This window comes from Perissodus microlepis, chromosome 13 (assembly GCF_051167445.1).
Source record: "Perissodus microlepis isolate ML-2025 ecotype Zambia chromosome 13, ASM5116744v1, whole genome shotgun sequence".
Taxonomy (NCBI): domain Eukaryota; kingdom Metazoa; phylum Chordata; class Actinopteri; order Cichliformes; family Cichlidae; genus Perissodus; species Perissodus microlepis.
Window position 1 is genome coordinate 13,617,704 of NC_140473.1, and position 21,542 is coordinate 13,639,245.

At 39.3% G+C, this 21,542-nt stretch overlaps 1 protein-coding gene across 4 annotated transcripts in view; it reads left to right on the top strand.

Moving 5' to 3' along the window:
* Nucleotides 1-21,542, top strand: part of khdrbs2 (KH domain containing, RNA binding, signal transduction associated 2) — a 76,296-nt gene that overhangs the window by 23,856 nt on the left and 30,898 nt on the right. For all 4 annotated transcript variants that reach the window (XM_084948691.1, XM_084948688.1, XM_084948689.1 and 1 more), the window contains exons 3-6: nucleotides 739-855; nucleotides 5,832-5,978; nucleotides 15,341-15,468; nucleotides 17,735-17,921. In XM_084948691.1, the coding sequence (XP_084804817.1) occupies nucleotides 739-855; nucleotides 5,832-5,978; nucleotides 15,341-15,468; nucleotides 17,735-17,921 (579 nt within the window). The remainder of the gene's footprint in view (nucleotides 1-738; nucleotides 856-5,831; nucleotides 5,979-15,340; nucleotides 15,469-17,734; nucleotides 17,922-21,542) is intronic.

Below are 21,542 nucleotides of genomic sequence, written 5' to 3' on the forward strand. Positions count from 1 at the left end.
CCCATGTTTTCAAAAACTGCCAGACTCACTGCAGTCGCGTTATGAGTTTTACCTTTTAATAACTGGTAATCTCAGCAGTGTTGTGGCTACCCAGAGTTACTTTTCTCAGTATGAACACTAGCTGGTGCACAGTGAGAGGGAAATGATAGCCCCAAGGCTTTAATCTAATAGTTTGTCATCAGGATAGTATTACTTAATTTCCCACTGGGAAGAAAGTCATTATTTCTGACTTTATCTCAGCACTGACCTCTGGAACAGTCTCAGGAATATTATTGGTTTGAGTCCATGTTCCCATTCGTTTTCTTTCTCTTAGCATGACTTAGATGACCCTAAACGCCACTAAGACGCATGACTATCGAGGGCATGGAGCAAGCACAGGACGGACACATATGCTGGAATGAAGATGAGAGTTACATTTACCTTTAATGTGCTACACACAGAGCACTATTATATTGATTTATTACAGGCTACATTTCAGCTTTTTCTCACATGATAAATGATCAGTGGAATGTGAGGTTATATCGATAATAGATAACTAATGGCCAGCGGTGATCTTTCATGGTTAACCTTTTCTCTGAAAAGATCAAATCCCTTTTACATGCAGCACGTAAAAAGAGAGGATGCTTAGAAAACATTTATATGGAAATATAAATCAGCTTTTTAACTATTAATTCTCTTCTTAGGTATGCAGGACACTCTGATAAGGTCTCTCATTGCCATTATTCTCCTCTTGCATAGTTTAATTTTGTAGGGAAGCTGCTGGGACCACGGGGAAATTCTATGAAACGATTACAAGAGGAGACAGGAGTGAAGATGTCCATCCTTGGAAAAGGGTCCATGAGAGATAAAGACAAGGTAAGAAGTCTATCGATTGGTGCTGAGATATAGCTGTTTGGCTGATCAAAGAGAAATATTTACAAAGACAAAGCTCTTGAAATCCTACCAAAAGCACAGTGGAATATTTTAACCAACACCATCTGAGCAGTAACTGAGATGAATAACACCCAGAATAAAATTAATAGCTGTCACTTGACAAACATATGTAGGCGAAAAATGGGAATGTTTTTCTGTGTTGTTTAATAGCATATTCTGTAATCGTCAATTATGAAGGCAAAGTAATGAATCTCTTTGCCAAAGTCATTTATTCTGCTGACATGTGGTCCCCTGGAGCCAAACTTATCCGAGCATGTACACAGACAGCCTGCTGGATCTGGTATTCACGCTCATAACAGGTTGCACTGTGCTGCTCTAGAGTTACATTGCTATTATTACTGTAGCCTCTGATTCAGACATTCAGACATGACAAAAGACTTTCAGCCTTATCGCCTCTTTGGTGAAACTAGAGCTGCATTTCAATACATTGAGTACATATTGAGGGAAAAACAGTGCAAAGGCTGTTGGAGCAACTTTAACTGATTTCATTTTTTACATTTTTTTCCCTCTTTTTTTACAAGACATTTGTTATTCGAATTTACAGCTTTCTTCAGCTTTATTGAGCTCGTGTAGCTTATAGCATGCTGCGTAAAGTTTGGCTGTCCAACATTGCTGTTTCCTTTCACTGTCAGCATTTCCATAGCTTTGTTTGCAGCTCGCAGTTATGTGTAAAAACAAGTTCTTAAGTGTCTTTGGAGAGCACTTCCTCAGGAACATATAGCAGACAGGCATAGTTAGAGAACTGCCTGTGAACATGGAGGAGCATTTAGCAGCAGGGGTTTTCAGCACATACATCACTGTTTAGTTTGGATCATCCACAAAGCAGGACAACACACTACAACGGACAGTCAGGACTGCAGAAAAAAATCACCGGTGTCACCTTGCCCTCCATTCAGGGCTTATAAAAAAAAAATCCAGAATCAGGAAATGAGCACACCCTGAACACCCTGAACACGGCCACCTCCAACTCTTCCCCTCTGATTGGTGCTGCAGAGCACTGAGCACCAAAACAACCAGACATCTGGTTGTTTTGGTGGTCTGGTCTGTCTGTTTGTCTATTGTGTTAAGTCCATTGAGTGCAGCAAAGAAACGGGAGATCAATTTCTTTTGTGTGTACACAATAAAAGTGATTTGGATTCTGATGATATTTAACAGAAAGATAAAAACATGAACTTCAAATAAATGCCACTGGAGCAGTAAATGTAATTATGTTTAATTAATTACATATGATTATGTAATTATGTTATCATCAATAATGTAATCGCAGGACCAGAGAGACTTAAACCCCTCAAACAAATCTGTTCTAATGTTCATCTGTGTAAATTATATACAGTCCATTTAATAACTATTCTGATTAAGGTTATGAATATGTGTATTATGCAGCCTTTAGATCATATACTTGCATCTACATACACACAGACTGATGCTTAAAATAATTTAAGCATGTCCAGCTGAAGTTATGCTGTGACCCTTAGATTTTCAGTACAGGAGTTTTAGGATAATCTTGATATGTACTTAGCCATGTATGCCCAAACTAAAGAAGCTTCTGTTTTTAGACATGAACAAGTTGGATTTTTTTCTCACACTTTCTTTTAAGATAACACGCAGCAGGAAATAGCCTGTTTCACACATAGTCCTACCATTTAAAAAAAACTCAGTAGTGTGATTTAGACAAGCTGTCAGGATAGAGCGTGCACACGTGATGGTCACCTGCTGGAGATGAATGCACCAGACAGTTAGCTGCTCTATTCGCACATCAGCACAGTCTGACATCACACAGTCTTTTTATTAGAGAGCTGAGAGGCTAACGTCCAGTCTGGGTGCGTTAGACGTTATGATTCTCACATGCACCTCGAGTCAGGTAATGTCTAGATATGTTCAGCTCTGCAGTACATGTCTGGAAACAGCATTATTAATACAAGACACACACAGTTATTAATATTTATTTTACCAAGATCAATATTAATGCTATACATGCAAACAAGTTTTATTTAAAAATGGACCAAAAAATTGAGATTATCTGTAGAATAGGTGAAATCAGTCATTTTCTGTGTGATAATATCAGTTACAGAAAATTTATATAACTGAATAACTGTGACTAAGTAATAAGTGTTTAAACTTTGTATTGTAAATAGAAATTAATACATTAAAAGTGCCCTTTTATGGACCTAATGGTGAGATGGAAAGTCTTCCTTTTGAAGGCACTGAGATGAGGATTTTTTTTTTTGCACCATCTAATTCTTGGATGTACCTTGGCTGGTGCAGGAGTTCATTTACAATTTTGGCTTACTGCCACTAAGTCCATTGAGTTTGCTCATGTGCTACATTAATTTGTCTTTGGTGTGCTAAATTAAGTAAAGAGGCACTAAAATGTTAATAACAGTCAAACTGTCAGCAACATAACAGCTCATTTACCTGCATGCTTTGCTGAGATTGTTATACTGGACTGAGCAAGCGGCAATTTTAATGTTCACTATGTCCCCTGCTATGTCGCTGACATGGAAATTCATCTTGAGGAAGACACGAGTTGTTTTTCTAGTCCTTGTCCTTTTAAAGTCCCCGGCTGTATTCACCCAGCACACAGGACAATAATAGACTCTTAACAGTTGACTCTTACCAACAATGGCTACATAATGATCTGATTTTGCTTGGTGTTATCTGAGGGGTATTGATTTTGTGTACGGTCTAGGCAAGTCTGAGGGATTCTGTGATGAGACTGGCTCCCAGAGGTCCTGAGTGAAAGGCTGGCAGCCTTTCATGGCATCTGGCCACAAGGCAGTGTCGAGCAGACGCCGCCAAAGCCCTATTACATTTAAAAGCACATTGCCTACACACATTTCTGCCACCTTATCCACTTCCACATTTAGAAGCATCAGCCCAGCAGTAGGGTAAGGAGGGTAGACTGGGAACATTTTCACAAGAGCACCTCACAAGCTAATATTAAACCATATGCTCAATATTACACTTCGTGTACAAGTAAGAGTTTATGTGGTGCTTAATCATAGAGTTGAAAAGTCCTTATTTCACCTCTCTGGTTCCAGACTATTTCCTGGTAGTCAAGGTTAACACCGCAGGCAGGACAGAATATTGTTTATATACACAACATATAATCCTTACAGCAGTGAACCACACAATAGCTTCAATTAAGCAGGCAGTCACGCTATCTAGCGTATGCATATACGGCTCTCACTGTAAAAGTCTTTCAGCCATTTCAGGGACAAATTACTGTACCAGCTTGCAGACAGATTGGTCTGCCCACATGCATGTTTTGATCAGATACACAATAACCTAGGCTCGCTGACAGAGAATGTGAAAAATGATGACATCTTGGGAGAAATTTTTAATTAAAGCCGGCTTCTCCCAGAGGGAAGGCATCGGCCCTGTGATGCAAGGACAAAAGTTTGAAGCCCCAGATTGGCTGATAAAGTAAAGTGCATGAGTGGCACTCTCACTTCTCTTAACAGCCACCATCAAGGTGTCCTTGAGAAAAGCACTCAATACCCAACTGTTGCAGCGAAGGATGAATGAAAACAGGTTTAAAAAAAAATCCTTAGTCAGTCTTTATTCTGACATGACTGAATATTCTGTACATTGTTCAGAATGCTGCGTTTGTAACTGATCCAAGTAGAAAAAAGGCCTCACATCACTTCTGATTATTTGTTAAATGTGGAATTGATTTAACGCTCCTTTTAAAACACAGTTACCACTTGCCCCGAGCTATACTGCAGATCTTTTAAGCCGTTAATGTCAGCACGAAGCCTAAGGCAGGTCTCTGCAGGGCCCGGGTGAAGAATTAAAGGTGCTCCTGTGAACAGAGTCTGGAGGAGTTTTGTGTGGGAGTCTGTATTGAAAACATGTTTACTTCGGCGCACAATGTAAGATTGAGATCAGCGCAGTGTGCCCTATCCAAACTGAACTTTCTCTCCTGAAATTCTTTCTTTTTGCCCTGCATCTTTGCTAAATGTGCAGTGCTGCATTGCTTTAAAGCAGTGGTTGTTATTATTTCCCTGGCATGACTTTCTCCATAAGCTGACAAAACCTCACTTCCATATCCCACAGCTTTTACCAAATATTAACAATGATAGGGGGAGTGACTACTAGAAAAGCATCCAGCTGGAATTCTAGCAAGAATGGAAGTCAGTGTGATAGCTTCAGCAAGCATTTGTTCATTTTCCCATTTAACTTAATTTTGATGGATATTTTCCTCTGGCAATCCATTACCTTTCTCTTCCATCTCAGAATATTTATTGAAAGGTTAATGCCTCACCTGTCCACCAGGAGACCTCACTCTGTCTGCCTGCTTAGTACACCTGCTCCTCAACAACCCTGAAATTTGCAATAAACACATAACAAAAAACTGATATCAAAATTAATAATTAATCAATCAGCTCTTTGATGATCCAACAGTTTATGCAGTAGTGCAATTACTATGTGTTAACCCGAAGCTTGCATTGTGCTCTTTCAGTCAAGACCACTACAATAAAAAGACGATTCTTCAATATGAAGTAAATGATATCTGGCGGCATGACTCTGTTCAGGGACCCCCTTTGCGCCTTGCATGTGCAGACGTGGAAAGCATAATGCGGGGAGAGCACACCTCCCCGCCCTTTTCCATCTGCTTACACGAGGAGCTTGAGGCAGGGAGAATGATGGGAAGCCCCTGGCACAGAACTGATCAGGCATCAGTGACAATAGATAAGACATAAAAAGCATGAAAAGGAAGAGCTGGGGTGGAGGTGGCGCTCCAAAGCAGTTTGCAGATGTGCAGCATCTGTAGGGAGGATAAATGGCACCTTGATTTATTCAAATTAAACATTTATATTAAAGATATTAATTTGGTGAATTTCTGAAAAAAAAAACCACACAAAAAACTTCCCTTCCTCTTCTATTTTTTACAGGAAGAAGAATTAAGGAAAAGCGGGGAGGCCAAATACGCCCATCTGAGTAACGATCTGCACGTTTTAATTGAGGTCTTTGCTCCACCTGGAGAGGCCTATTCCCGCATGAGTCACGCCTTGGAGGAGATAAAGAAATTCCTAGTACCAGTAAGTTTAATACTTTACACAATTTTTCTTTGTAATTTTTATTCCTACGCCGTCCTGTACAGTACAAACAAGCGCATTTACTGCTGACTTGACCATTTCTTCATCACCCTTATTAGCATGCAGCAGTACTGAGTTTACAGTATCGGGGGTTTGTTTAAATAAGAGGAAGATACGAGCGTGAAGCTTTTCTCTGCATTACAATTACCGTTCGACACTACATGCCCTTAGTTACAAATGAAAAATAATGTATTCAGCAATTAAAGTGCAGTATGGAACAACTTCCAAGACTCCAGCAACCTAGCCTGGAGAACTTAGCAATAATTAATGTGCATGTTGTGTACTCTCGCTGAGTTTAAGCTGTAAATATTAATCAAGCTTTGCAAATGTGACAAGTCTAATAGAGGAGCTGTGCTGCATGAGTCTGCTTTATGAAGTTCATGCTTCTTGCTATACTGAACCAATATTCTTGCAAGAATTTTGTCTCGGTGGGCCAGGAGGATGATGATACCGCACTGAACAAAAGCAGCTACTACTGACTTCACAAAGTCTGCCAAAAAACAGTAGGGAAGTACCTGATTATAGATCCGCTCCTGATGTTTCTGTGTGCACGTTTTTAGGGAGAATGCTCAAAAACAGTGGTTAAACACTCCATCAGAAGTTAAGCTAAAAGCCAAGAGAATCTATTTATGTGTTTGTTGGCTGGTGAAAGGGAAAACTGATGGGAACAATTTTACCACTTTCAGTTCCTTGGTGCATTCTTGCTGCTCCTAACACAAACTTGTGAACATGTGACTCATTACCAAGTGGTGCAAAACAACCACGAGAACTTACCCGTGCTGTAAAGTGTTGCATACAAAGCAATTAGTTGAACCTTTAGCAGCTTATGTTTAAACCTGCTTTTCTAAGCCTTTTTCCCCTTAGTTTCCTATTTTTGCACCTGTGAGAAACTCAGTAATCTCTTCTAAAAAAGGACCCCTCCTCTTACTTTTTTTTAGTAAACTGCATTATTTGATGCTAATCAGTGTGTGCACAGGACCAGCCGTGATATAGGACTAGTTGTTTTTTAATATATCCACTCATTCAGAGATTTTAGGTTAGTTATTTTAAATCTTTTGTAAAGATTTGTCTGCAAAATGACCTGGGAAAGAAGCAATTAGCTTTTAGAATGTACCTCCACAGTAATCCGAAAATGATTACCGTGGAAGTACATTTTGGGCAGGTGGATGTTAACAAAAATGCTCCTTTAATCCAAAATGAATGCAAGATTAAGAAAACTGTTAAATGTTGCTAGTTAATCAGACATTTCCAACACTAATTTCACGCTGAGTGAGAAAAATAAACCCCGTATTTACTGAAATTTGAAAAAAAAAAACACAACGCAGTAAGGTAGGCAACATCAAAATTCAGCTTACACCTTCTCCACATGACAATAAAATCACATTAAAAAAACTATAGTAGCAATTTCAGAGCACATGTTCGCTGCCTCGGGCATATTATTAGGATTTTGCAAATAAACTGCACATAATGCAACACAGCAGGCATCTGTCAGTAGTAGTAGTGACAGATGTTTCACGCCTCAGGTGAGGAGTGGCATATACATGTCCTGCTATTTTTTTTAATTGCTGCATAATGCATTAGGAGCTGCATTGTAAAACATGTTGTCAGAGACGTGCTCTGATAAATCGTGAAAAGCAACATATGGTTACAGGTGTATTTGCGGTGTACTCATGCATATGTGAAAGAAAAGTTGGATGAAGCCTTTGTGGACCCAGAGTGAGCTGAGCAGTGTCTAGTAGCTGAAACCAAGTAAAGAAACCAAGCTTAGCAATGCTGTCTTTAAAGACACAACTATAGTAGAACAGGATGCACAGTGCCAGAGCACTACAAAATGAACTCTAGCAGGCCACTGGTATGAATGCCTCTAACCAAACAAACACAAGCAACTTTCATGAGGGAGGCCAGAGGCCCAGACGTCGTCTAATGAGCTCTGTGCTCACTGCTCAATACTATGGGAGCAGATTGGCCTTTGCCATAAAATACCAGAATTGGCAGGTCCACCGCTGGTGCCCTGTGCTTTTCACAGATGAGAGCAGATTCACCTTGTGCACATGTGAGAGTCATGAAAGGGCCTGGAGAAGCAATGGAGAACTTTATGTTGTCATTGTTCAGCATGCCCGGTTTTTTGTGGATCAGTGATGGTCTGGGGAGGCACATCCATGGAGAAATCCACAGACCGTTACAGGCTAGGCAACGGCACCCTGACTGCTGTCAGGGACCTATTGTCAGACCATATGCTGGTGCTATAGTTGCTGGGTTCCTCCTAGTGCCTGAGTATCCAGGCAGTTCCTGGAGAATGAAGGAATTATACCATTGATTGTGCCTGCCTAACATGAATCCAATAGTACAAATCTGGAACATTATGTTTCCATCCAACCAACATTGCCAGGTTGTGCATCAGACTATCTGGAAGCTCAGTGATGCTGTGGTCCAGATCTGGTAGAAGATCAAAGGACCACATCACTAGGAACATGCCCACGCATTGTCAGGCATCCATACAAGCACGTGGGGGGGGGGCACACAAACTACTGAGTATTATTTTGAGTTGCTGCAATGAAATTTCCCTCTATAGGTTAATACATCACATTTCTATCAAATGATGCAGCATCCTTCTGTTTCTAACACATCCCACCCTATATCATTATAGAATCCAGCATGTTTTTTCCCATTGAGATCTGATGTGTTTTCAAAATGTTCCTTTAATTTTTTTCCCTTTTTTTTAAAAAAAGCCCTAAAATATCCATCTCCTTAAGAAACTTGGCAGCTGAAAAATGGGAAAAAAAGAAAAACCCCAAAGCCACAACAGTCTCTCAAGAGCACACTCCCAGCAGTATAGCAGAAGTTTACTCGGTCCTTCTCATCTTCACTTGTCTCTTTGGTCTCTCTTTGCCGAGTCTCCTGCTATTGCCAGAGCTCACTCCTTCTCTGTGCCAGGCATTCATCCCAAGGAAACAACTCCATGGCCTCCCTACCATGGGCTCCCAGCCCTGGGTGCCCTTGCCCATCTTTTTTTTCCTTGCTTTGTTGTGGCGCTCTCCTGTCTCCATTTTTAAACAGGGTTGACAGGGCAAGTGTGCCTCATTGCATTCATTTGGTAGATGCTGGTAGGACGTTAGACAACCCCCCAAAAAAGTTTCAGAAAACATACAAATATCATACCAAAATAAAAACATGAAAACTATAAAATAATAAAAATCTATTAGCAGTAAAATATTGCGATGTGGCACCAGGTGACACATTAACCAAAACTTGCATCACAGGTTTCTTGGATTGGTTGTTAGTATAATTAACTATGTAGGGACCCATGCTGAATGTCAAATTACTGTAAAGAAAGATCAAACTTGTTTTTCGCACCCTTCTTCTTTCTGCTCTGATTGACTCTCTGTTGGAGCTGGCCTCAAGTGGCCATTTGAGAAACTGCAATTTATTGCAGGGGTCAGGTTCCATACTGTTTTATACTTGACACTGACTATTTTGTAAGAGCCTAATTATATTCAGCTACTCTTTTAATATGTTCAAAACATAGGTTTCTTTTCAGCTCAATGGGAAATGTAGAGTGTAGCTCATACAGAAGTTGATCATCCTGCCACAAACATGCTCGATTTGAATCAGAGATCCCCCGTGGAAAACTACCACTGACTCCCGCTGGCGTTTTGCTGGATTATGCTTCATAAACCAAACTAAACTCAACATGATGCAGCAGGCAGAGAGATGTGTAGCTGTCTACCACAATGCCACATGCGTGCTATGGTCACTTTTAATTAGACATTAGCATCAGTTGATCATTTGTTGTCCATCAGAAACAGAGCACATACAACTAGATTTGAATTTTGTCAGAAGCTGATACAGAAAGCTTACCAGGACTTACAATGAAGCAGAATTGCAAATCAGAAATCAGTCCTGTTAGCTCAGAATTTATGCATCTAAAAATAAAAGAAAAGCAAACGGGAACCTAATCAGTGCGTTACTGTAAAGACAGACGCTTGTGAGGCCTTCATCTTGGGCCAAACTGCAATGGAAGCATTTTGGCAGATAGCCGGTGACACAGATACTTTAATGAGATATACACTACTTATTTGTTTTTCCATAAAGTCAAACAAAATTAAAACTGCTGTAAAAACTGACCCAGGTGTGCTTGGGTTTACTCATACTGCACTATCCTAATTATTTGGCCCAGACGTCCTGGGTGAGGAAGCTTAGAGACCAGCTAAAAAATTGGTCAGGGATGCAGAGTTAAATATTCTGCATTATTACCTCCATAATAGAGCCAGACTGTGCACAGCTAATTTTCTGTGGTGCTGTTTGTGTTGAGTTAACTTTGAAAGAACTTGTAATGTGAAAGAACTTTTAAAAAAAGATGCATTAGTTAGAATTTGATTCTTTAATAGAGCTTATCATTGTATTATATACAACTGGTGTGCAAAAAATATGAAGTCTTTTATCTAGTACAGAGGACAAGATATGTCTGAGCACTTTTCCTGAGGCAGTCTATTCCCCACTCTTTGTTAGATACACCTTTCAGCCGCTTGGTAATGCAAGTGTCTAACCAGCCAGTAACATGGGAACAAGTCAAAGCATTTAGTCATGTGAACATTGGCAAGACAAGCTGCTGACTTTCAAACTGAGCATCGGAATGGGGAAGAAAGGTGACTTTGAATGTGACATGGTTGTTTATCAAACCAGTCAAAATATTGCCTGGTTTAATGAGTCTCAATTTCTGCTGCAGCATTTAGATGGTGAGGTCAGAATTCTGTGCAAACAACATGATCCATCCTGCCCTATATCAACAGTTCAGGTTATACTCGAGGATATATGGGAGGGATAATTCACTGGCGCACTTTGGGCTCCTCAGTACCACCTGAATATAATTCAAATGCCACACCATACCTGAGTATTTTTGCTGACTATGTCCATGCCCTTATGACCACAGTGCACCCATCTTCTGAATCTTAGTATAACTAAGTCAAGTTGCTTCCAGCAGGTTAACACACCATGTCACAAAGCTTAAATCATCTCAAACTGGTTTCTTAAACATCTCAGGGAGTTCACTGTACTCAAATGGCTTCCACAGTCACCAGATCTCAGTTCAACAAAGCACTTTTGGGATGTGGTGGAACAGAAGATTCACATCATGAATGTGGAGCTGATAAATCTGCATGCTTTTATCATGTATCATGTACCAACATCAGAGGAACGTTTCTAGCACCGTTTTGAATCTATACCACAAAGAATGAAGGCAGTTCTGAGGGTCCAGCCTGGTACTGGCATAGTTTACCTGATACATAGCACCCACATTTAAACATAGATTTTGTTAACACCTTCAAATTCAAATACGTACATTCACAAATACGCCAGACATTTCTACGAATCTAGTGAGTCTCTGAGTATACAGCTTTTTGATTCTTCAAACACAATAATAGCACTAATAGCATGACTCTACCCCTTAAATGCATTATGTTGGGAAACAAAACAATCTTATATAATCACTGTAATCCAACAAATGTCACACGATTTATTCAAAAGCTAAGACTGATCCATTTTCTTTGGTTTGTTCATGTCTTTTAATATGATGTTTTTGTTGGATAAATGTATTTACCTTGTTCAATACTGCCGCAGGTGTCAAAGGTGATCTGACATGACAGCGTCACTTATAATAAAGCTGATGATTGAAGAATGCCAAATTAACTTGACTTGTTATTTTCTGGCCACAGAGACAAATAGCTGGCAGACGCAAACATCACAATGATTGGTAACACTGCACTTCATGCGTTGACCTCTTTAAGTCTAACTTAAGCTCTGTGAAGGGCATTGCATGTGTACAAGGTCATGCATGGTCAGAATTAATCACAGTGAGCAAACAATCTGGCTCGAGAAGCCTCAGCTTGGGCTTTATCTCTGTATACTCATGTTAACACCTTTGTCAACAGTCTACTTTTACAAGCTCTGGCAGGTTTGTTGAGCTTTGAATGAGCTGCCAGATTCCTTATTAAGAGCTCTGCCAGTCTCCTTGAATTAAACAGAATGCTGTAGGCCTTATTTGTTCATTATAAGAACGTGCACAGTCTGTCACATGTCCACCACCATGGTTTAATTTTCTTCTTTCACGGTATGTTGGTGTCAGTGTTTTCAGTCTTTATAATCTGTTCATCATATGGCCTGTGCATGACACACAGCCTGTTACTGTAAATGAAGACATGTCTGACATGCTGCAGTTTAATGAATGCTCAGTTTTGCTGCAACAGTATCAAATGTGTTCACATTCATCGAATCAAGGTTGCTCACTATAACAATGATAAAAATTTCTCTTTTTTTCCACCTCAAAATCATGCTCCATTAACTTCTTAAGAAACAGTGAAGGTCAGACATGTAAACAAGGAGAAGAAAATTTAAGTAGAGAGACACTAACCTCTTGTTTTTAGATATTCTTTCTATGGTTTGGAAATGAACAGTGTGTGCTGCAAATCCTTCGACAATATGTAGCTGAAAAATTTGATCCTGAGGAAAATTATGAATAAATTAAAGAAGAGCGTGATTGCAGATTTGTCTGCTAAAACTGACGACTGATAACGAGTCTGCAAAAAGGGTTACATTTCACACATTTAGACAATTAATGAGTTCAGATTTTTTTGTGTTCACACAGAATTAGTTTAATCTAATAATAAGCTTTTGTTGAAGATCTGATTACATTCAGTCCTAACTATGCAAATCACAGAGTGGGTAAATGATGTCTTGTAATATCCTCATGACTAAATGTGATGTGATCCATAAGCCTGGCCTGTAGGTAGGAAAGTACTAAACTCCACGTCAGGGGTATTGAAGCTGTGCCTCTGGCTCCTTTGTCCATCCGCCCATGACAAAAAAAACAGATGACTTTGAAAATAGAAATAAAAAATTGCATTTTTAAATCATTTTTATATTTATTTAACATTGTTGTAAATGATTACTTGCATTCTCCAATTGTAAAAATGTGCAGTCAATTTTCTTCAGGTAAAGTGTGGTTCACAGGTGGACCATGAAAAGTTATAGTATTCATAAATATTCCAGTGCAGAGTGATCACATGTGGTAAGAGTTTGATCATTTACACGATTATTAGTGATAAAAGGCTAAAAAAAAATATCTGCCCATGATTTTCATTTATTAAGCGAAAAACCCTACCTGGCCCTATTTCAAAAATTGATTGTCCCCTAAACATAATAACTGCTGATGCCACCCTTGGCAGCAAAAACTGTAATCAAGCATGTGATAACTGGCAATGAGTCACATTATTGTGGAGGAATTTTGGCCCACTCTTCTTTGTTGAATTGCTTTAATTCAGCCACATTGGAGGGCTTTCCAACATTAGGAGCCTGTTTACGGTCATACCAGAGCATCTCAATGTGATTTGAGTCTGAAATTTGTCTAGGCCACTCAAAAAAACTTGTTTTGTTTTTGAATTTTTTTGGCTCATTCTCCAGCTGCATAACCCAAGTGAGCTTGAGCTTCAGGTACAAACTGGTAGATGGACATTCTCCTTCAGGAGTAGAGAGCAGAATTCATGGTTCCATCACCAAGCAGCAAAGCAGCCCCAGACACTACCATCACACTGCCACAGAGTTTTTTTATGAAAAGCTCTGTTAGTTTTGCAGCAGATGTAACGGGTCTACAACCAAACCTTCCAAAGAAATTCAGCTTTTATCTCATCAGTACACAGAACATTTTCACCAAAGTCTTGGGGAACATCAAAATGTTTTTTGGCAAATGTGAGATGAGCCTTTGTGTTCTTTTTGGTCAGCAGTGGTTTTCTCCTTGGAACTCTCCCATAGATGCCATTTATGCCCAGTCAGTTTTTTATTGTTGAGGAAAAGAGGCCTGCAGCTCTTTAGATGCTTTTCCCTGCTCTTTTGTGACCTCCTGGATGACTCATTGAAGCGCTCTTGGAGTATTTTTGGCAGACCCACCAATCCTTGGAAGGTTCACCACTGTTTTCTCCATTTGTAGATTATTGCTCTCACCATTGTTCACTTGAGTCCCAAAACCTTAGAAAAGGATTGCAACCTTTTACGGACTGATAGATGTCAATGCATTTGTTTCTAAGCCTGTTCTTGAAGGTTTTTTAAATCATGACATGATGTGTTGCTTTTTGAGGACTTTAAGCCTACTTCACTTTGTCAGACAAATTGCATCCCTTCCCTTCTCTTTATCAAGGAGAAGGGAAGGGATGCAATTTCCTTTTTACACAGGGCCACATAAATTTGAACATCTTTTTCCCCCCTTAATAAATAAAATCATGATTTAAAACGTGCATTTTGTTTTTATTTGGGTTATCAGTGTCTAATATTAAAATTTGTTGGAATGTGAAGTGTGACAAATGTGCACACAGAATAAGTCTGTGTGGTGTCCATACAATGGACACCACAAATTGGCTCTTTCAAGAGTAAAAGTTGAAATTGCTGCTCATAGTAACATATATTGGGTTTAAATGTTTGTTCGAGAGGACGTATTTTTCTTGGGGCTCTCCTTTTAGTCTGTGACACCAGATCATGCGGTCATAATGTGCTGTCATAAGCAGTGACAGCCAAAGAAATCTGTTGCTGCCTTGGTGTCATTATAGAAACATTTCGCCCATGGTAGCGAATCCCGTGGACTCGGTTTAAGTGTTTCGTAAAAAAAAAAAAAACCCACGCTTGTTTATCTGTCACCAGTGACAAGATAATGAATGCTGTTTTGTCCACTCCCTTATCTGCTGTGTAGCGATCCATATCATGTTGATAGCGGGCTGAGAAAAATGGTTCAGAATCGCACGATAACGATATTCCACGCAAAGTTGTTGAAAGTGTCAATTACAGTCTGTGTGCAGACAAATCAAGGGCTATTTTTGTATTGCATTAAGGTGAGAAAAATATTTGTCTGATTTAATTTCCCGTTTCTGTCCTCCTCATCCAACATCAAGATAAATCTTGCCCTAAATTTGTTGGTTAGACACCTTTTCTTTTTAAGGCCATCTGGGAAGTTAACACTAGTCTTTGAAACCTAAACAGGAAAATAGTTTTTCTTCTTTCCCCAACAAACCCGCGGCTCCTTTGAGAAATATTTATTGCCTTTTTCTCCACCACTAATCTTTCCTCTGCGTTTTGAGTCAAACCATAACCAAAAGATTCTTCACTGGCTAGTCACCGCTCAGCAAAGCCACAAGCTCCCCTTGGGTGTCGAGATAATTTTAATTTGATGACATTTGCTGCTGTTGCAAGCATCTGTTGCAGTCAGAAGACAAATGATCTTCTCTGTTTTGTTTTCTTACGAGACGTGCTGCATTTTGTTTCCACAGGATTACAATGACGAGATCAGACAGGAACAACTCCGAGAATTATCCCTGTTGAACGGCTCTGACGAGTCAAGCAGAGGGAGGAGTGTTCAAGGGAGGTGTCTACGACCAACAACCGCAATAACCATAAGGTAAAGTTTTAATTACACTCACAAGCACACATAAATACATAATATTTATACAGACACTTCTCATCCTAATTATTAGTTTATTTAAATAATTTTTTATTTTTGGTGTTTTATCATTTTTACTGGTGTGTTTCTTGTGTGATATTTAAAACCATTCCATTTTATTTCTACTCTTTTATGAATTCACTTGCTTACATCTGTGCAAAAGCCAAACTCACATTTCATTTCTTTATATTCTGAACTGTATTTTTTAAGTCTTCTTAAACTATACTTTTATGTTTGAAGGTCTTTCCAAGTTTTTCCTTTGGACACTGGCTGGTTTATTACCAGTTTTTAAGTACAGTCTTTGTACTTGTTTGTTAGGCCACTTAATACTGACCTATGGAGCATTCAAGCATAAAAAAATCACCCAAACCAGTCTCATGTTTACACAAGAAACAATTCTAAATTGCTTCAGGCACTTTTTACTTTGTAACTTCTTGGCTGCTGCAAAAACTTCTTTAGTTGAAGTATCCAAAAATACTTGAATTTACCATGAATGGCATAAAATAGTATTTTTGTACCAACAAAGTGATTCCTAAAGAGCTTGTTGCTGAAAACTTGGTATATCTACAGCAACAGTATCTCAAAGTCATGTCTTTAAGAAATAGCATAAAATCCAGCAAAGATGGAATACAGGACCTGAAATATGCGTCTACTTTTAAAACCTGTCAAAAAGCCATTCTTAAACAAGGGAAACTGGAAGAAAAGGCTGAGGTATGAAAAATTATACAACAACTGGATTTAAAATCAGCAGCAAAAAAGTCTTTTGGTACTCCATATTCCATATCCATAGTCTACATTCTTCTGTAAAACATGACAGGGGCTCTGTCATGGTTTAAGGCTGGTTTAAGAAAAACAAGATCTCTCATGTCTAATAGTCAATGCAATAAAAATGTGTAATTTTATGCATTTGCAGGCAATCCAGAGCCTAGCACCTAACCTGCTCTGAATGACAAAATAAATGTGTTAAAAAATAACAATGAGGCACCCACCTTCATGGTGAATTTTACATTAATTGGTTCACCTGTACATGTTTCTGTATTTTATGCAAACCAGTTGTGAGTATTCCTAATCATATTGTATTTAATAGTTTTTAATGGTTTCTTTTCATTTTGTTTTAATTTAAAATGTGACTTGTTTTCCATGTAGCTCCTATAGGCCAGCCTATGCAGAAACAATAAATGCTACAGAGCATTTCATTGGATCAGACGTTCACGCATCCCTCTATAAGTCTCCTTTTGAGTTATTTATTTATCTAATTGTTGAGCAAACTGACCATAATCTATGTGAGCTATGGAAGTCCCTCTGGAATAACCAGGTAGAGTGTGCCATGAAAGCCTGGCCTATTTCTGGCAGCACATCCATATGAGCAAAATCCACCAGCAACATTGGGACGCTCCCAATTTAAAGTCACCACCAGTACCACCACTTTCTTTTCCAGATTTTCCCCTTGTGCTGCAATGATAAGCGATTTTTGTAAATCTCCATTAAAAATATGCACCAATAATTCCCATTTGAGTGTCTGTATTTTTGGATCACAATAGGTTGCCAGCTAGTGAAGAATAAGCTGGAGGAAGACAAATTGCCATACCCTAGCTGTATCATGCTGTAAAAATGTAAGTTAGCAGAAAATAGGCATCTTTGCAATGTTAAATCCTCCCTGCAGTCCCTACACCGAGCATGAAGTCGAGCTGCTGGATTTTTATATAAAGAAACAACCTACCTTAAATTCCTCATGTCTGCCCCAGCCCTTTGGCCCTTGCTCTCCACTGGTGCATGTCAAGTAACAACTTGCTGTATTTGAAAACTATACCTGTCCGCCTGCAGCCTGACATTAATCAGCGGTTTCAGGCAGATGTGTTATCGTGCAAACGGAGGCATGACACCGCTCTGTCACATTTTTGAAATAACCATGTTGCATCCCACAGGCATGTTTGCAGAGCAGACAAAACACAAAGTGACACTCGTCACCCTTCTGATCATAACAAGATCTACCCCAGTGCTGTGTTTATCTTATGTTTCACCTGAGCACAGTGTAAGGCAACCACCAGCTGTGAGCGTGGACGTATGCAGCACTAAAAAGGATTTAAATATAGTTTGAGGGGTTTTTTTTCTTCTTAATTCCACTTTCCCACTTAATTTACTGTGGCTTATTTATGAGTGTTGCACAGCAAGGTTCTTAGGGCAATGTTGAGGCCATGTTTGTTTGCTTTTTTTGCTTTACCAGGGGCCACAGAGGCGCGGGAAGGAGCGCGGCAACACCTCGGGGGACAGCGACAGCAGCACACAGCAAACTTCCCACGACAGTTTTGACGAGGGAGGTACAAGTCCCGAGAGCCAGAGGGGCAGCAGCAGCAAGTGTCGGATACAGGCCCCCGCTGTTAGCAGTCACACATGAATCATATGACGACTACGTAAGTCCAATCCTCTTTGCACACACTGAAAAGTATAGCTGATAGTAATTTTACTTGAAGTGTGTGTAAATCAGACTTGATTTACTTCCCTTTCATGTAATCTGGATGATTCGTGCTTTACATGGAAAGGTAGAGCATTCTGGGACATCTTTAAAAAGTAGGACAAGCAAGTATTACATTGTATATTTGCCTATTTTAAATGTTAAAAACTTGCAGAAGCGTATAATGACGGTTTTGGATCATTGAGTTCGACATAGTTGCAGGCAGTGATCGGTTTCCCTTTATCTCGTCCCTTTAAAAGCACAACATATTTTCCAAACTTATGATAACTAATGATAATTTGTCACACTAACTTAATAAAATGTTTTTTTTTTATTGTGTTCAAAGTAAGATTAACCTGTAATCAAAGTTTTCAAAGAAAAGGAGGCAAGAACCTGAAGACATTTTGCTTGTTTTTCACCGTTGCCTCAGTTCTGCCACACAGGCAAGTCATGCTTTGACCTGACCAAAAAAAAAGCCTTAAATCTTTAACTGTGTAGCCTGATTTATTTTTGGCTGGCTCGGGTTAAGCCATCATAGACTGTGCTGAGGTTTGATATGTCTCAGCTTTAAGCTCTGTTTATAGTGACAAACCTTCATCCTCGTACCCAGACACTATTTTTGACTGCTGTGCACAGCTTTTTAATATGGTAATTTGTGTGTTTATTGCTTACCCTGCTTTTAATTTGATGTATTTATTTATTTATTTATTTGTTATGAGATATTTAAAAAAAAAAGAATTCTGAAAGCGTTATCGGCCCTCTTTGAGAGCCACTGTATTAGATAAGTATTTTTGCACCACTTGCACATACATTTATGCTCACTACTACGGTGGCCCCTAGAGACAAAGCACGTACAAACTCCAAAACACTTGCAAACTCCAAAACACGTACAAACTCCAAAACACTTGCAAACTCCAAAACACATGCAAATTCCAAAACACAACGGAAGTGCTCCAGGACGCTAGGGGCAGTGTTGAGCTTGATTTGCAAAATAAACGGCAAGTTTGTCTGTATGGGACGGTCTAGTCTCCGTCGCGCTTCCCAGGTTGCCTAGCAACCATGATACTAACCGCTGGAAACGTGTCATACAACTTGGTTTGACAGAAATGAAGGAGAACATATTTTGTTCATTTGTTTGTTTGTTTCTACATGAGCTTTGTGTGATTTGATAAGTATCTGAGGCTGAGACCACAGGACAGTAAAACATGATTTTTGGGCTTCATTTCTGTACTGAACAGTCATTTAAGATTAGTTAGTAAATAACAATTAGCTAATGTTGTTCATGAGACTAAAGTCATATCACTTTGGTAATGTAAATATAATATGGCCAATATTATAGTTATTATATTAATCATTATTAGCTATTACAGCAGTGAACATGAACTCTGTGTCAAATACTGAGCCTCAGTACAGATTCAAGTTGCAGTTATTTATATGTCTTATCACCTTAAATCTTCACTCAAAGACAAGTATCTTTGACAGTGCATATATAGGTGCATCATATATAAGAGACAAATGTTGTTCCTTCAGTATGTTGGCATTACTAAATTTGGCTCATTGCTTACATATATTTATAAAAAGAAAATGTACAAGCTGTGAAAACTGTGTCTGATAAAATGAAGAGTAGACTGATATATTAAATATTCCTTTATTGGGTGAGAAAATCAGACCATGTCATAACTGCTTTAAGTCATACAGAAAAGATATCAGAGCCTTAAACAGGCTGACTTCTGCTAAATGGGTCAAACTGGGCAGAAAGTATACAAACACATAACATCCTTATAAAAAATGATGTAACACTATAGATCAACTTACCTCAGAATATATAAAGCATATAAACAATTACAGCAATATGATGCAACAAACACAGCAGTACTACTAATCCAAAATACTCAAAGCTTCATAGAACTGAAACAAACATTTATTTTTAGGTCCATTCTGCTGCTGATACATACTTTAGGTTTCTGAATATTAAACTTGTTTTGGCCTTTCATAGTGTGTAACTTGAAGGCCCTGAGTACTTTCTCCCACACTGAAAACACTGGAATGATAAAATTATTTGAACATTGCCTAATAAGACTGATTCAGGACAGACAATTAGTTATTTTAAACTTTTCTAGCAGTCCTTCACAAACAGGGAACAGTCTGTCTATTCTCTCCATCTGTCAGCAGCTGCTGACTCTTCCTCCTCCTCTTCCTCACACACTGTTGAGTTTGTCCTGGTGGATCATCAGGGGTGCAAAGCCTCACAGATGATGTGCAGCAGTGGGACCCTCAGTCTGTCCTCACTCTGGACACTTGCAGTTGTCACACATGGAAATCAAATATGTGATAAGCTGCAGGATTCAAACACAAGTGTGACTTATAAATGAATGTTCATACTTTTATTACACAAGCAGAGAAAGAAAAAGAGAGAGAGTGCAGGACAGACAGACAGGTGACAGTCTCAGGTGTACACACTGCTACAAAACAGCACAAGAGAAGGAGGATTTAGTGTTTGTGTTATTAGTGCTCAACAAGAAGAGTTCCCAGATGGTACAGTGGACACATGTGTGACCCCTGTGATTAAAGCATCTTTCTTTCAGCTTAACGAGTGAACCGTCAGCTCGTTCAAACACACGTTAAAGTCCGTTTGGCTCGACACCACCGAACAGAGGCAGCAATATAACATAGCTAACATTAACAGTGCAGTGAATCCTGCTTGTGCCGTGATATTCAGGACTGCAAACCGAGCAGCATCACTGACTTTCAGCTTGTTGTGTTTGTGGATATATGACTGACTTTAATTATCCATAAAATCATCACATTCTCTGTAAGATTAAAGTCAACTATTGAACGGCGTATATTTTGAAGTAAAGGCTTTAAAACCAAGTTAGTACAAACATCGCTAATGTCACATAACTTTCCCGACATGTGGCCAACAGTAATGTTTTAATGTTCTTCATTATAAAAACATTTGCGCATAAATAAGTGACATCATATTCAGTACTTACTTCTGAAAGTTTACTCTTCGTCCGCTCCGCTTCCGCTGTTTTTTTTCGGCAAAATTATCCACACCACCGCAGCGCTATGAAGTCTGGGATATGTTGGGCCATGAAGGCTACACCGACCCATCCTTAAAATTCAGGGAAATTAAGGATGCATTTGAGGGCCGCATTTCGAGCAGCCTTTGAATTGGGACAGCCTTCGCCGTGTCGCTGTGACGTAATCGGCCTTAAAATGCGGCCTTTAAGGCTGCAGACCCCAAATCCGGTCATTGGTACTTCCTGGCTTGTGTAGTTACTAGGTAACAAAAGCTAAACACTGCCCCTAGCGTCCTGGAGCACTTCCGTTGTGTTTTGGAATTTGCATGTGTTTTGGGGTTTGCAAGTGTTTTGGAGTTTGCATGTGTTTTGGAGTTTGCATGTGTTTTGGAGTTTGCATGTGTTTTGGAGTTTGCAAGTGTTTTGGAGTTTGCATGTGTTTTGGAGTTTGCATGTGTTTTGGGGTTTGCAAGTGTTTTGGAGTTTGCATGTGTTTTGGAGTTTGCATGTGTTTTGGAGTTTGCATGTGTTTTGGAGTTTGCATGTGTTTTGGGGTT